The 14,738-nt window shown below is 39.7% G+C and overlaps 1 protein-coding gene and 1 pseudogene across 1 annotated transcript in view; one reads left to right on the plus strand and one right to left on the minus strand.

The window, feature by feature from the left end:
• Window positions 1-2,470, minus strand: part of Tmc1 (transmembrane channel like 1) — a 118,804-nt gene extending 116,334 nt beyond the window's left edge. The window contains exon 1 of the mRNA XM_060391752.1: window positions 2,344-2,470. Within this exon, the coding sequence (XP_060247735.1) occupies window positions 2,344-2,470 (127 nt within the window). The remainder of the gene's footprint in view (window positions 1-2,343) is intronic.
• A 980-nt stretch (window positions 2,471-3,450) lies between these two features.
• On the plus strand, window positions 3,451-4,121 carry LOC110565700 (non-histone chromosomal protein HMG-17-like; annotated as a pseudogene).
• Window positions 4,122-14,738: the final 10,617 nt, after the last annotated feature.

The following is a 14,738-nucleotide window of genomic DNA, read 5'->3' on the forward strand; positions in this document are numbered from 1 at the left end:
CATCCTCCCAGTCAAAGAATCAGGGCCAGGCTGTCTAAGGCTGGTTTTGCTTGGAGAAGAGGACAAAGATTTCCTAAGAAAGTAAAAAAAAAGTTGAAGACATCAATAAAATCTGACCAAACAAGTCATCTTTCCATGGAGGAAAGGGTGGAGATAGAAGGTTAGTCTGAATCCATTCTTCAGGCTACAATTCAGTTTGGGGTCAGGAATTCTGTTTTACAGGCAAGAAGGAGCTAGACCTGGACCATGCCCAGTCACGAGAGCTCCTTGAGTCAGAAGGATGGCATGTCCTTTTCTTCACAGGGCAATTCAGGTCCAGAAATGGGTAAGGTATGAAAGGGGCCTGTGTTTTGAGATCTACCAACAATTAAGAGAATGAATAACCTTTGTACCTACCCTAGAAGTGTGTAGCATCCCTCATCCGCCAAAACTGGAGCAAGGAAGAAAAACTCCCACATAACACTGGGGAAAGACTTGACTCCTTTCCTGTGAAAATGCTTTGTAAAAAGTTTGTTTGCCTAAAACAGATTTTTGGGAGGAAAAACAAATGTGGACTCTAGATTTAAGTGTGTGTGTGTGTGTGTGTGTGTGTGTGTGTGTGTGTGTGTGTGACAAGAATAAGAGAGAGAGATGAAGCAGAAACATGAGCATGAAAAAGGCCAAAGAGAAGTTAAAGAAGTGAACATGGAGAAAAAGAGAGGGTAATGGAATTCATATGCTATGAAAGCAGAAGTAAGAACTATATGAGAAAAAGGATCTCAGCAAGAGGCAGGTAGACTGGAGACACATAAAAAAATGACATGTGTGTATAAAAACATCATAGTGAAACCCATTATTTTATATGCTAATCATAAAATTAATAAAATCTAAAAAAAATCACAATTTGGGAGTAAATATGGCCAAAGTACATATATTCATGTATAAAAATGTCATAATAAAATCTATCACTTTGTGGAACTATTATGTGCTAAGAAAAAGAGTTTTGAAATAGTAGCATATGCCTGTAATACTAACACTTCATTAAGTACAGGCAAGAATATCAGAAGTTTAAGGTCATCTTCAGCTACATGGAAAGGTCAAGGTCAGGCTGAGATACATAAAACCTTGTCTCTAATTTCATATGTACCATAAAACTGGTACAAGGATGAGGATAGGAAAAGTTCTGAAATAAATTTGCTTAAAATATTAATAAAAACTGAAAAATCTATTCTACTAAATTTGCATGGTTTACCACGGGCGACATATAGATTATTACAATTGCTTGCTGCAATGTAGAAACAAAAAAAAAAAAAAACAAAAAAAAAACAAAAAAAAAAAGGCAGACTTTAATAGTTTATCTAGATTCTAGATATCCAAACTGTAAGCAGCGGATGTTCAAGGCTGTCTATTAATTGGCACTTTTGAAACAGACTTGATTCTCATTCAAGCAATGATACCAAGATGTAGTGAGGCTCCAGGCTGTTTTCATTTGGGGTGCGTGGGGGTTCTTAGTCAGGACACTCTGCTTACCGTTTGTGCATATTAAAATGTCAGTCCAGTGCTCCTCTAAATGAACTCTTCTTTAGAGGCTGCTCTTTCATTTGTGGTTTAAAAAATTCAAAACATTTTCTCATCTAATGATCTTTCTTATATCCCTGACCATGAGTGACCCAGGTGTCTGGAAAGGGACTATAATTCATGACCATGAGCTGTACATATCCAAAGTGAAACTTGTATAGTCAATCACACAATAAGAACTGGTTACACAGGACAGGAATGCTTTTATTTCAGTTGAATCATCTGGTCAACCTAAATATCTTATTCAACTTGGGCATGACAAACAGGTGTGTGTGTGTGTGTGTGTGTGTGTGTGTGTGTGTGTGTGTGTGTTGAAACACAGTGGCCTGGAGTTTACTACATAGTCAAAACTAGCCTTTAACTCACAGAAATTCACCTGCCTCTGCCTCCAAAGTGCTGCCTCCTGAGTGTTGCCAAGCCCAGCCTGAAACACATGATACTGTAGTTCACTGCAAGCCAATCAGCTTTGTCATCAGCCGAGGCTTTCCCAAAGGAAACAGAACAGAAATAGGAAAGAAAATGTCAAGAATTACCACTTGCTTTATAATGAACTACTTTCAAGTTGTGTGTGGCATGCATGTGTGCACACATATATACACGCCATGTCCACACTAGCTGAATAGAGTGGGGATTCTACTCACTGATCAATGAGGCCAGAAAAAGAAAGAAAGAAAAAGCATGTACACACACTCCTGTGATTTGAGGTAGTAGTTCAAGCGACAGGATAGCAAGCACATTTCCTACCATCCACGGGGGACTCTTCCTAACGAGCCCACCCTTGCTTACTTGAGCTTTCCTCTGTGTCGTCTTCTTTCTCCTCCACTTGGATTTGCACTGTTGAAAAAAGGGAGACATGAGCAGCGATTACTTCAATGCCTGTGTAACTGTCGGTAACTACCGATACTTCACTCATTTTTACCATAAGCTATTCGTGCAGGTAAATTTAAAAAAAAAAAAAATTCCCCAGAGCTGGAAGGTTGGCTCAGAAGTTAAAAGTACTTTCTGTTCTTATAGTAGGCCCAAGATTCAATTACCAGCACCCACCCGGCAGCTTAGAACTATCTATAATTTCAGTTCCAGGAGATATGGTGTTCTCTTCTGGCCTCCAAAGACACCAGATACACAAGAGGTACACATACATACAAACATACCTACACAAAACCTTCATATACATAAACAAAAAAAGTATTTTAAAGAACATTTTTCTATTTCTATTATGAAAACTATTGTTTTTCTGGTGTAGAAGAAATATAAAATCCAAATATTACAAAAAGTGTGACTTTTGAAAGCCCTGTAAATCCACCAATTACAAAACATGCTACAGGAAGTTAGTACTTGATAACCAAAATTCCCCAAGTTCCCCAAATTATTGCTGCTTGCTGCTTGGTGTTTCCTCAGACCTGCCCTGTACACAAACTGACACACGATTACAAAGCTAAAAACACACCCCGAAACACAGCACTCAGAATAATGAGGCAGGTGTTAATGAGTTCAAGGCCAGGCAGGGTAGATAGAAGACTCTATTCTCAAAAACCCAAAAGAAACCAAGGTGTCTGCACACCTAGGCCCCTTGTGCAGGTAACAGCTTTGGGTTTCTATACACAACTGTAACCAATTCGTTACTTTAAAATGAGGAATAATTCATTCCCGAACATATTTTGCCAAATATCAAAACAAAACAAAAATCCTGTATAAATATGATCAAGGTTGGATCTTCCCTATTTCAGTTATGTCTATATGCCTTTTATCAGTGCACCCTAAATGTCCCAGTATGTGACTCTCCGTGAAAATGTGGAAACCTGTGACCTTAACACTCAAGATTTCTATTATTCCATACCCAGACTCATGTGGCATTTTGATGTAATCCCTGCTCCTTTTTTATAAGGGAGTATAATGGTCTTTGGAAAAGGTATAGTAGTGCACCAATATGGGGAAAGTGTGGGATTTGGCAGAATCTTCCTAATATTATCCACAATGTTAAACTTAATTCACAACTGCAGGCATCGCTATTTTGCCGGAAGGTAGAGCTCTAGAAATGTGGCTCCGTGGATTAAGCACGTACTGCAGACGTGGAAAGATTGCAGTTCAGATCCAATGTCAGTCCGAGGCCTGCACTTTACATGTGCACATGTGCACACTCACACATGGAAACATAGATACACACTGCATACAAAGGCATACCACCCATAAATACACAAGCTAAGGTGAAGAAGCAGCAAGAGCGACCCCCGGACAGACCAAACCCGCGCACCGCCGTATCTCCCCTCCCCTCCACGCATGTCCAGCGCCAACGCCCCACCACCGCCACCAGGCCCAAAAGAAAGGCTGACGGGGATGCTAAACAAGATAAAGCCAAGGTGAAGGCCAAGCAGAAGAATTGCACAGCTATCTGCCAAACCTGCTCCTCCAAAGCCAGAGCCCAAGCCTAAAAAGGCCCCTGCAGAGGTGCCCAAGGGGAAGAAGGGAAAGCTGATGCCGGTAAGGATGCAAATGATCCTGCGGAAAATGGAGGCGCCCTAACAGACCCGGCACAGAAAGCTGAACGTGCTGGAGATGCCAAGTGATCTGTGCGCATTTTTGATAACTGTGTGCGTCTGGTGACTGTACAGTTTGAAATACTATTTTAAACCAAGTTTTATAAAAATGCAAAATTTTTGTTTTACCTTTTTTTTTTTTTAAGCTCTAGTGTTAGCACACAGAACACTTCATTGTTTGGGGGAAAGAACACGTGTCACTAATAAAATGTCTCCCAAGGTGGATTGATGATGGAAAACATTTTTCTCTGATAATTTTGAAAGAGTCTGTTGGCTCCCAGAAAGGACGTCGCGGTGCTGACCTATGTGGTCCCCATGGCACAAAATACCTTGTGGTATGGGAACACTCTAAGTTCATTTTTGTATTCTCCTCCCCCTGTACCATCAACATTGACTTAACTCCCTTAAAACCAGAGACCTGCTGGAACCTGATCCCCCAAATTGGTTTTCCAGTCTATTGAGCAATCTGGACTTTGCAGTGACATCATTGAGTGTCTTTTTATAAAAGGACTCATTGGTGGTTCCTTTTATAAAAGATTGTGGATCTTCAGATTGATAATTCTGCCATTTGCATTTCATTTCCTGAAAGTCAGAGTCAGCTTGTGAAAAGTTGTTAAACAACATCCTTAATGTGAAATGTCAACCCTCACTCTAAGATACTTTTAATGAAGATTTCATTGGGTTTTATAGTGGTTTTCTGATTTGAGTAGTCTATACAAGAAGAAAGTTTGGAAGTTCCTGTACACTGTTAATGTCTGCCCATGTCCTGCTTGAAATACCATGATTGTTTATTGAAAGTATCTTTAATAAAGTTGGATAGATGAGAAAAGCATACACACAAGTAAAGTTTAAAAACAACAGAAAAAGAAAGTCTAGTAACTTGTTACAACTTAAGGTGAAGAAATGTAAATCTTTTTTATTTTCATTTATTTATTGTTGTCATTAGCATCTATTTGTGGAAAGTAACATTTTTCATTACAGATGTATTACACATCTTCATTTAAAATACATTTGTATAAATAATGTTTAAGAAAGCGACTTAACAAAAAATTTTAGATAAAAGTACAAGGCCTGAGCAGGTTAATAAAAACCTCATAGAAAACACTACTTAAAAGAGCTTTAAATAAAAACAAAAGTTTATTAGAAAAATTTAGTATTTGTAACCAGAAAAAAATTGATCAGTATCAAGGTCACTAAATAAAAGAAACATAAATCTTAAAATGCCATGATGGTAAACAATGTAAGGATGAGCCAGTGAAACAGGTTTTAGTTGTGTTTCTAATTTTTTCTCTGCCAAGTTAAGATCTTTAATCACAGCATTGGCAGGGACAGGCCATTCTCTTTGAGTCTGAATCCAGCCTTGTCTACATAGCAAGCTCCAGGACTGCTAAGGCTACTTAGTGAGACTCTGTCTCAAAAACAAATGGTTCTTTTTCAGGTCCTGACAGACTTATCAAAAAGGCAATACACGCCAGAGATGTAGATTCCATTCACAAAGCAGATTATTGTGAAAGGACTTTTTGCTGTTAAATATTATCGCCATAAAAAGTTTAAGATATGCAAAAATGTTATGTATCAACATGAGCCTTGGGCTGTGGAAATAAATGTCCTTTTCTTCATGGTGGACACATACCTTCTGTTGCTAGCTGAAACTTAGTCAGCACAGTGTAGAATTTTTATGCCACTACAAAGACTTTGTAATGATGAAGGCAGGCAAATCTGAGAAGACTATGTTTTAGAAAAGTCATGTTCTTTATTTGCAATAAATGACACCTCCAGGCTTCTTTATTCCATGGATTTCCTAGGAAGATATGTTGATTGTGTAGGATTTCCTCTTAATCCAAACCCTCAGCTAAGACAACAATCAGCATGGAAACTAAATCGAGATTTAAGATTCTATGAAAATTGTTAGGTCAAACTTCATTTTAATGGAACTGCATACGGTCTTAGAGTAACTGTTAATACTGCACTGTGTTAATTTAAAGTAGTGCTGCAGAACCAAGCTAAGAAAACTAAGGCCAAACCTTGCGTCAAAGACTGCTGCCATCTTTTTTCTTAGCAATCCCCTAGAGCTTATTCCCAATCTTACAACTCTTCATTCATTGGCTGGCTTGTAAACTATTGATCTTCTGCTTTTAACATAACCCTTCTCCCAGGGAATAATGAGAAGAGAGTGAAAGGAGAGAAGACAGCAAGATCTGTCAAAATGTTGGAGGCAGCAAGGGAAACTACATTGAATTGTGCCTGTTTAAGAAAAAAAAAATGCAGTAGGAACAGATGAACTCCTAGGCAACCCAGATCCTCATTTCATGCAAATAAAGTCAGTAATTAAAAAACCATAAATGGAAACAACAGCAAAATGCCATATTTCAGAAGCACTGGCGTTGTTCAGAAAAGCGGATGTTGTCTGGGGCTTTCTCGTTTAATCCACAGTTCTGAAAAGTCACTCTTTGTATTTCAGGGTGACAGTAACTAAGTGGGCAGAAGAACTCAATATTGTTCAGTCCTCTGACCAAATTCAGCTTGTAAAGTGATGTTTCACCAGATTATTTTGGAAACTGAAAATTCAATTTAAAAAAAAATTAGTGGTTGTATATCTACAAAGATATACAGAACAAATGCTCTGGGGTAGTAATATATAAAGTCATAAAGAAAATACCTTTGATTCTCTTTGTTATTTGATGCTGGCGGGGGGGATGCCTTTGTAATGATTTATGCATGAGATGCCTGTAAGACATTCAGGCTGGCATTAAATAGGGGGCTGAATATTTGAGCCTGAAGTTCAGAAGAAAGATTAGGCTGGAAATACAAACTTTAAACTTATTGGCATGCAAATCTTTAAAGCCTTAAGACCAGATAAGAACACTAAGAAACTAAAACAAACAGTGAAATGCAAGGAAAATAATGCTGAGGAGAAGGGATAAATTGGGGCAGTTTAGGGACAGGGACCTCCATTTGTGTCTGTCTATAAACTGAAAATGTCATAATGCCTGGCCTGACTGAAGACCAGGAACTCAATGTGTCAATGCTCTGAGTCCTGATCTGATTCCTTAATGATTATAGAGTAACCTTTTCAGAGAACGGAATGTCAAAGTACCATTAAAGGACACCTATTTCTCCTCCTGGTCAAGATAATAAACTCTCTGGCACCAGTGAAAACCTAAAATTCAAGATAGGCAGGTCATTGACTTAATTAAGGGAATCTTCAAAAAGGTTGGACCACTCCTATGATGGCAGACTCATCTTGGGCCATGTTGAAGGGATACCTTATATCATTAAAGGCCTACTTATTACTATACAAGACAAGGTATTAGGCTTTTAATAAGATAACTTATTTACGTTATTTAAGATACCTTTTTAACCAGAATTCCAAACCCTAATACAATTCCTGCTGGCCACTGTGAGGGTCTGTTGAGTCCAAAGCTCTTTCCAAGTTTCTTTTTGTTGTTGTTGTTATTGTTTTTCTCCTTTCTCTTACTTTGAGAGACCAAAGAATTAAAAATTAGTTTTGAGGGGGTATTGGTTTAAAGTTTAAAGCACAAGCCCAAACAAAGGCCAGCTAAGGTGGAGACATGTCCAGCCACCTGCAAGGAGGAAATAGCCTTACCACATTCTTTTCCTGTCCACTAGAGATACAGTTGCTGGGAAACCAGCCCAGATGGCCAGGCCAGAACCATTTATGATGGGCTTGGCACCTAAAATAAACCAATCACTTCAAAAGTCAATTTCCCTTGCCCACCAAGGCATGTAACTCCCTGCTTGCGGTTTTTCCCTTTTAAAACCCTGTTCCTCTACACTATCCAGGCACATTCCTCTCCTGCTTCCACGGGACGTTTCGCCACCCAGGCTTGAGCTTGTATTAAATAAACCCTCATGTGTTTTGCAGCATAGTTGGTTCCTGGTGATCTTTGGAGGTCTGGCGAACTAGGCAGAGCAACTTTAGGAGGCTATCCAGAACTTACATATCTGTTTCCAGTACTTCCACCCACTATCATGTGGCTGTTTGTCCTCCATGTGTGTGGTTTTCTTTTTGTTTTGTCTTGTTTGGGCTTTTTTTTTTTTCTCTTCATCTTCCTCTTCCAGGCAACTGCTGAGATTTACCGCTTGCCTGCCCTGGGTTTTTTTTCTCTTAAACTATAAAAATTGTCCTTGCACTTCATTTTGTATCCATTCTTAAATTCCTTCATTTGTAAAACTAAAAACCACGAGAAAGGATCCTGCTTTCTCCAGGAGCAACTGTCATCTCTGATGGGGCTTCCCAGTGTTTCTGGTGAAAATAAGATACTAGGAAAGGCAAGAGAAATGCATGAAAGAAATAAGTCTCAGTTTGCTAATTAAAGAATTTGAACTGTAAGTTGATCAATGAGTTATCCATTATGGAGACCAATCGATCAATACAGTGGCCAAAAAACCAGGGAGGTGGTATGGACCAAAGCCTGGATTTGTGTATCAATAAATGTCAATAGGCTGTGACTATGGCTCAGTGGGTAGAAACACTAGCTGCGCCAAACTTTGATTCCTGGATCTGGATCCTGTAAAAAGACAGGTGTGATGGCACACCTCAACAATCTCAGCACTCCTAAAGAAAGATGAGAGATGGAAACATGAATCACTGAGAATCTCAAGGGCCAGCTAGTCTGGATGATAAAGGACAGCAACATAGAAAGATATGTTGTCTCAGCAAGGTGAAAAGTGGGAAGCTACTCCTGAAAATTGTCCTCTGACTTCCACACATGTGCGCATGTATGCAGACACACACACACACACACACACAAATAGTAATGGCCTTGCAGTATGGAAAACAGCTAGTTTTTCTACTTAGAATATTCATCTATGCAGACGGAAAGGCATTTGGCAGAGTGCCACTGAGACCAAAAGAGGGACTCCAGATTCCACTGAGCTTGAGTTACAGGCATTTGCAAGCCATGCAATGTAGGTGCTAAGAACAGAAGCTATTTGGGGTCCTCTGCAAGCACAGGAAGTGCTCTTAACTGCTGAGCCACCTCCCAGTCCCTGCTTCTTCTGAATAGTTTGGATCCTTGTTGCTTGGATTTAGGGATGTAAGAGACACAGATTAAGTAGGCCAAAGGCATTTACAGAAATAAACCAATATAACAATAATGCATCTCTAATCTAAAACCACATACTCAATCCTGTGTATTTTTGTAAATTATCTAAGTTAACAAAGAGACCACTTTCATCTGTTTCTTCTACCAATACTTTGCTTCAAAGAGAATCTGAAAATTGAGGACTAGATGGTGTGTTGCTAAGTAAAATAATAAAGCTAATTAGGACCCTTAAAAAAATCCTGAAATCCCCCCATTTAAGGGAAAAGAATAGGAAAGGAAGTAGAAGATAGCTTGTAGAATCCTCATGAATAGACAAGTTGGGAAATTTAATGCTCTGAACATTCCAGATCTGCAGCCATCCAAGGGCCCCTTAAACCATAAACGGTGTGTTAGCATCTAGAGCTCACTAAAGAAAACACCCCAGACTCAAATAGTGTGCAAAGAGCAAAGAACATTTCATTCTGCAGAAATCCATTGTGCTGGGATCCTTGCAAAGTAAAATGGCGAAGAACCCTGAATTGAGCTCACAGGGTTCTTTTATAGGTACTCAGGGAAAATTTCAGGATAGGTTAGGTAATCTTTAGTATGACTGGATTATTCAAATTTATAAACACAGGCAAAAAAAAAAAAAAAGTGCGGCAACTTTTGGAATGGTCAGCAGTCAAGCAACCTTATCTGTCCTGTCAGATGGTCCGGCAGAGGGTCAGGTGGCTTCTGATTGGCCATTTTCTGTGGTTTTTCCAGTAAATGTTAACTCACTTCAGGGAAATGGAAACTTAGGCCTGGTCCTTTTGACAGTGAATTGAGGTCTGTCATGGAGTAAGCCCAGATCCTATGTGAGATTCTAGTGGGGTCTCACATGTGTCTCACAACAATGACAAAATTAACATGTAGAGAGTGATATAGAGAACACAGTTATTGTTAGTATTTAGGCAGCCTGCTTCTGGGTTGCCTAGCAACCTGTGATGTCATCATGTGTTGCCCAACAGATAGTCACACCTGGCAGGCATGGTTCAGTTTTTCCATGAAAGGACCAAACTGCCACTTTGTTGCTCTCTTGCTCTCTTAACTTTTGCTCTCTTGCTCTCCCCTCTCCCTGTCCATGCACTCCTCTCCCCCACCATCTCTCTTTCCCCTGTCTCTCCATCTCCATCTAATAAATCTCTTTCATATATATGTTGCTCATCATCATTTCAGTTTTACCTCTGTGTGTGTGTTCCTACATGCACACATGTGTGTGCCTTCCCTAAGAACAGTTTACATTCTGTTTCTTGTAAAAATTAAACATAATAATAATAAAAAGGTAAATCCAAATTTCAAAATGAATGAATAAATTTAGGCCCAGAGAAAAATTTCTAGACAGTGAACCTTGTATATTCAAGTCAAAGTCACCAAACCACATTCCTGTGTGATCTCTCTACAGAGAAAGGCCCAACTGTCAGTTTCTGCTCATTTATTCTAACAGTATGTATAGATATGAAGCAGAGAAAAGCCACCACTGTCAACAAAACTGAGTAGAAATGATGGACTGGGCATCTTTTTTTTTTCCCACTATCTTTTATTTTTGATGTTTTGAGGCAAGAAAGATGTTTGTGGCATTTATCGTGGTGGTCTTACTCCTCCCAATAATGAGATTGGGCATGGCAATTTTGGAAGCTACTGAGTGAAGAGAAGATTTCTTGATTCTCATATCAATAAACTATCTTAATAAACCTGAAAGCTATAAGACATTTTACAATTTTCAGGGGGTGGAAAATGAAAATGAAATCATTACACTTCAGTTTCACCAAAGCTGGAAAAGCGTGGTATTTGACAGCAGTAGTCTGATACTCCTACATGTACCAACATCTTATCTTCCTTAGGAGGATTTTCAGCTCTCACAAGACACACACATTCAAAAACCCCTTAATTGGAAGGAGAGAGTGGAAAACCAGCAAGTGAACAAACAAAATGCTTCAAAATTCGCTAATAAAAATTTACACTAAAAATGCTTTTAAATTTAGTGATATTTTCTAATATTGTAATGTCTAAAACATGCTACATAGCTGTTTTAAATTTTTATAGTTTTAAAATTATAAAGAGAACAGTAAGCTGGCATTTGAGCAAGGAGAAATAGAACTGTCTGTTATAGTGGCAGTTACATTCCAATGTTCTTTTTTCTGTATCAAGCCTATTTTTTTGAGACTCTAGGACATCCAGGAGAAAAAAAATATAATTAGCTGCTGATGTCTGCCTTATTAGAAACACAGTTCAAAATATTGCTATCACCAAATCAAATGGGAAGAAGTCTGTGGAAAAGCACATTTTACTGAGATTTAAGACAGGATTGTCAATGCTTAGAAGAACAGAAAGAAGAAAGATGACCCACTCTGGGTATAGATCTCCTTCCTATCCTTTAGAATAAAAGTATTATTTTTTTATGTCATTATTTATATATTTGCATTTATATGTAAATCTGAATTTATATATCTGCATTGATACACATATATTACTGACTAAATGAGTTATTTCCCTTTTTCTACATGTACACACATGCCCCCCCCAAAAAAAAGGAAGGGAAGACACATCAAAATTTTGCCCTTCTTCCTTTTGCTTTTATTGTACAATAAATTATAATTAAACCTAGGCTGAGTGAAGTGAATAGCTGGTGTGCTCCCAAATTTTCCCGCCCCTACACTGGAAGAGACACATAAAACGCTGAGGTGGAGTTCTTCAGATGGCGAATTACATGCTGAAGTAAGTATGAGAAACTGTAATTAGATACTTCAGAATACCAGCGGTCTACAGAAACACTAAAACCAGTTTTTACTCTGTGTGGTTTGGACACTGGCTTTTTCCCTTTTAAACTACATCTACTCAACAAATAAATAGCTATTTGTAAAGTCATTTAGAGTTCTTTGTGGTTGTAAATAAATTAAATAAATAAATAAAACAAAAAGTAAGTGGTGAGTGTTACTCTTTGTGTTGCACCACACTGTTTGGAGGAGGGGGAGTTTCTGTCCATGCTGTCATAAAACATAGAGTGTGTGCTCTAGCACTGCAATTACCTCCACGCAGGGCAGTCCTTGTAAGTAAGTGTAGTAAAATGAAAATGCATTCTCTTGGGAGCTTTTGTGGCTACAGCCTTTTATAGTAAAAAAGACACCAAAATAACAACCAGATGAAAGCACAAATGTGTGCTGTAAAATCCACAGCAGATATGCTTCTGTTTTTTGGATTATTTAGCACAAAAAGGAATCCTTTCTATTCTCCACAGCACACCAAATCCAAGTGGTGAGGAAGAACGGCTGTCAGGAATTCTGGATAAACAGAATGAAGCAAAATATACTGAGGAATTTTGAGAGGCAGGACAGCAGGTCCCTCCCACCCCCCACCTCCCCACCCCGCCAATAAAGAAGCAGGGGAGGATGCAGGAACACCCCACTACCCCATCTTTATCTTTTCTTTGTAACACTGCCTTTGTTCAGCAGAGATGGCAATTAATGCTCATTAGCATACATTAGCAAATGTTAATCAGTATCTTCCAGAGAACAAAATTCGGTCTGGGTAGGGAGAGTCTGGATGGAGCTGAGTATTTCAGGAAGGATTGCAACTGAAGAAAGAGATTGGAATTTATCCTCTTTCCCTTCTCTTTGTGGCAACAGCATAAACACCAAGAAGGATGCAATTCTCTTGTAGTTTTTTTTTCTTCTAAATAACAAAAGAAAGGGGAGGCACAGAAAAAGAAAATCCTGTGAGTACCAGACTGAATCATTCTATTCCCTGGTTTTTGTTATTTGAGATTGAAAACCATTTTTTATAAGACTTTCTACTTAAGTCAAGACAGGCTTGTCCCCCATTAATGTCCTTTTCCCAAGGTCAGGCATTTAGACAAAAGCCCCCATTCCCTCCGGGCTTGAAGAAAGTTCCTGATGGCTAAAAATGGGAGTCATTCCCTTATGGATAGCAAAAGGGAATATGTAGCTCTTCCATTAACATATGATTGTAGTGTCTATTGTCAAGGTCAATGATAGTTGTCTTACTTTGGCACAAACTTTCACCTCACCAACAGCTATTAGCTCCCTGCTACCGGCTCTCGCTCTATAGCAAAGCCCCCTTCTTCTTCCCAGCATAAACCAGCCTCAATTCTTCCCTTGCAGGAGGTGGCTGGTGTAGATGGCGTAGTTAGGGTGCATGTTCCCTTCTTATTAACTGAACTTTCTAAAGTAGAAAAAAGAGACTAGGATCCCATACCTCTAATCCTTCTACTTTCATTAAAGAATGTCAGTATCTCACTCAATTTTATAGTCTTACCTTCTATGATATATATATGATTCTTACCAATAATCTATTACCTGAGGAACACAGGTGAGTTTGGAAACAGGCTTGAATGCATGCAGATGAGGTTCACCAAACAAATGCAGCACATGTGGTTGGGGCTGAGGCGGTGCCTGACCAGGATCCACAATGGGATTATAATACCTTGAAAAGCATTTTAGCCAGAGATCAGTTCAAGACCTGCCTCCTGGCTGGTCTCTGCAAGGCTGCCCTTACGCCAGTTAATTTTGAAAAGCTCCAGGTGTTGTTCAGGACAAGAATGAAAACCCATCTCAGTTCTTACAGCGCCTTACAAAGGCCCTCTTACAACATACTAACCTAGACCCTGAAAGTACAGAGGACAGGCAACTTCTGATGACCTATTTTTTTCTCCCAGAGTTACCCTGATATCAGGGCTAAGCTTAAATGCTTGGAGAAAGGACCTCTGACTCCACAGGCAGAAGTCTTTGTGTTGGCCTTTAAGGTGTACCATGGGAGAGAAAGCCTGCAAACAAAAATACCAACTGCTAGGCAAGGCCATCTGACCAGCCTCAGCCACTACCCAGGCTCCCTTACTTCCTAAGGCATGAGGACCACATGGACCCTGTTTCAAGTGTGGTCAAAAAGGTCACTGGGCCCAGTTTTGTCCTAACCCCCGCAAGGCACCAGGGCCATGTCCAAAATGACACCAAGAGGGACATTGGGGTGTTGACTGCAACCATTTCTTCCATAAAATGGGGGCATCACTCCAAGATCGCCCTCCAGCTGATATCCTAGACCTGGCTATGGATGACTGAAGATGCCTGGGTTCCCTTGACCCAACCACTGCCATCACTAGCAGGGAGCCACAAGTAATTATCATGATAGTGGGACAGCCCATCTCCTTCCCTGTGGACACTGGAGCCACTTAGTCCTGATGGAGTACTGGGGACCAGCTTCTCCTTGTATTTCTTCTATTGTCGGGGTAGGAGGACAGCCTTGCCAGACTCCACCACTTAATTGTATTTACAGGGGTGTTTCCTTGACTCATTCCATTTTAGTTATGCCAACCTGTCCAGTTCCCTTACTCCCTCTAAAGTGGGAGCCTCTATCTCCTTTACTCCACTCATTCACCTAACCCCAAGCTCGCCAGTGTCTTTTCTCCTCCTTCTCCTAGGTACCCTACCTACCAGTTGTGACACGTCATTTCCTTTACCAGCCTCTCAAGTGGACCTCCAAGTCTGGGATGTCCAAAACCCCTCTGTTGATAGGCACCATTCCCCTATGGAATGGTGGTCATTCA

This window comes from Meriones unguiculatus, chromosome 1 (genome assembly GCF_030254825.1).
Source record: "Meriones unguiculatus strain TT.TT164.6M chromosome 1, Bangor_MerUng_6.1, whole genome shotgun sequence".
Taxonomy (NCBI): domain Eukaryota; kingdom Metazoa; phylum Chordata; class Mammalia; order Rodentia; family Muridae; genus Meriones; species Meriones unguiculatus.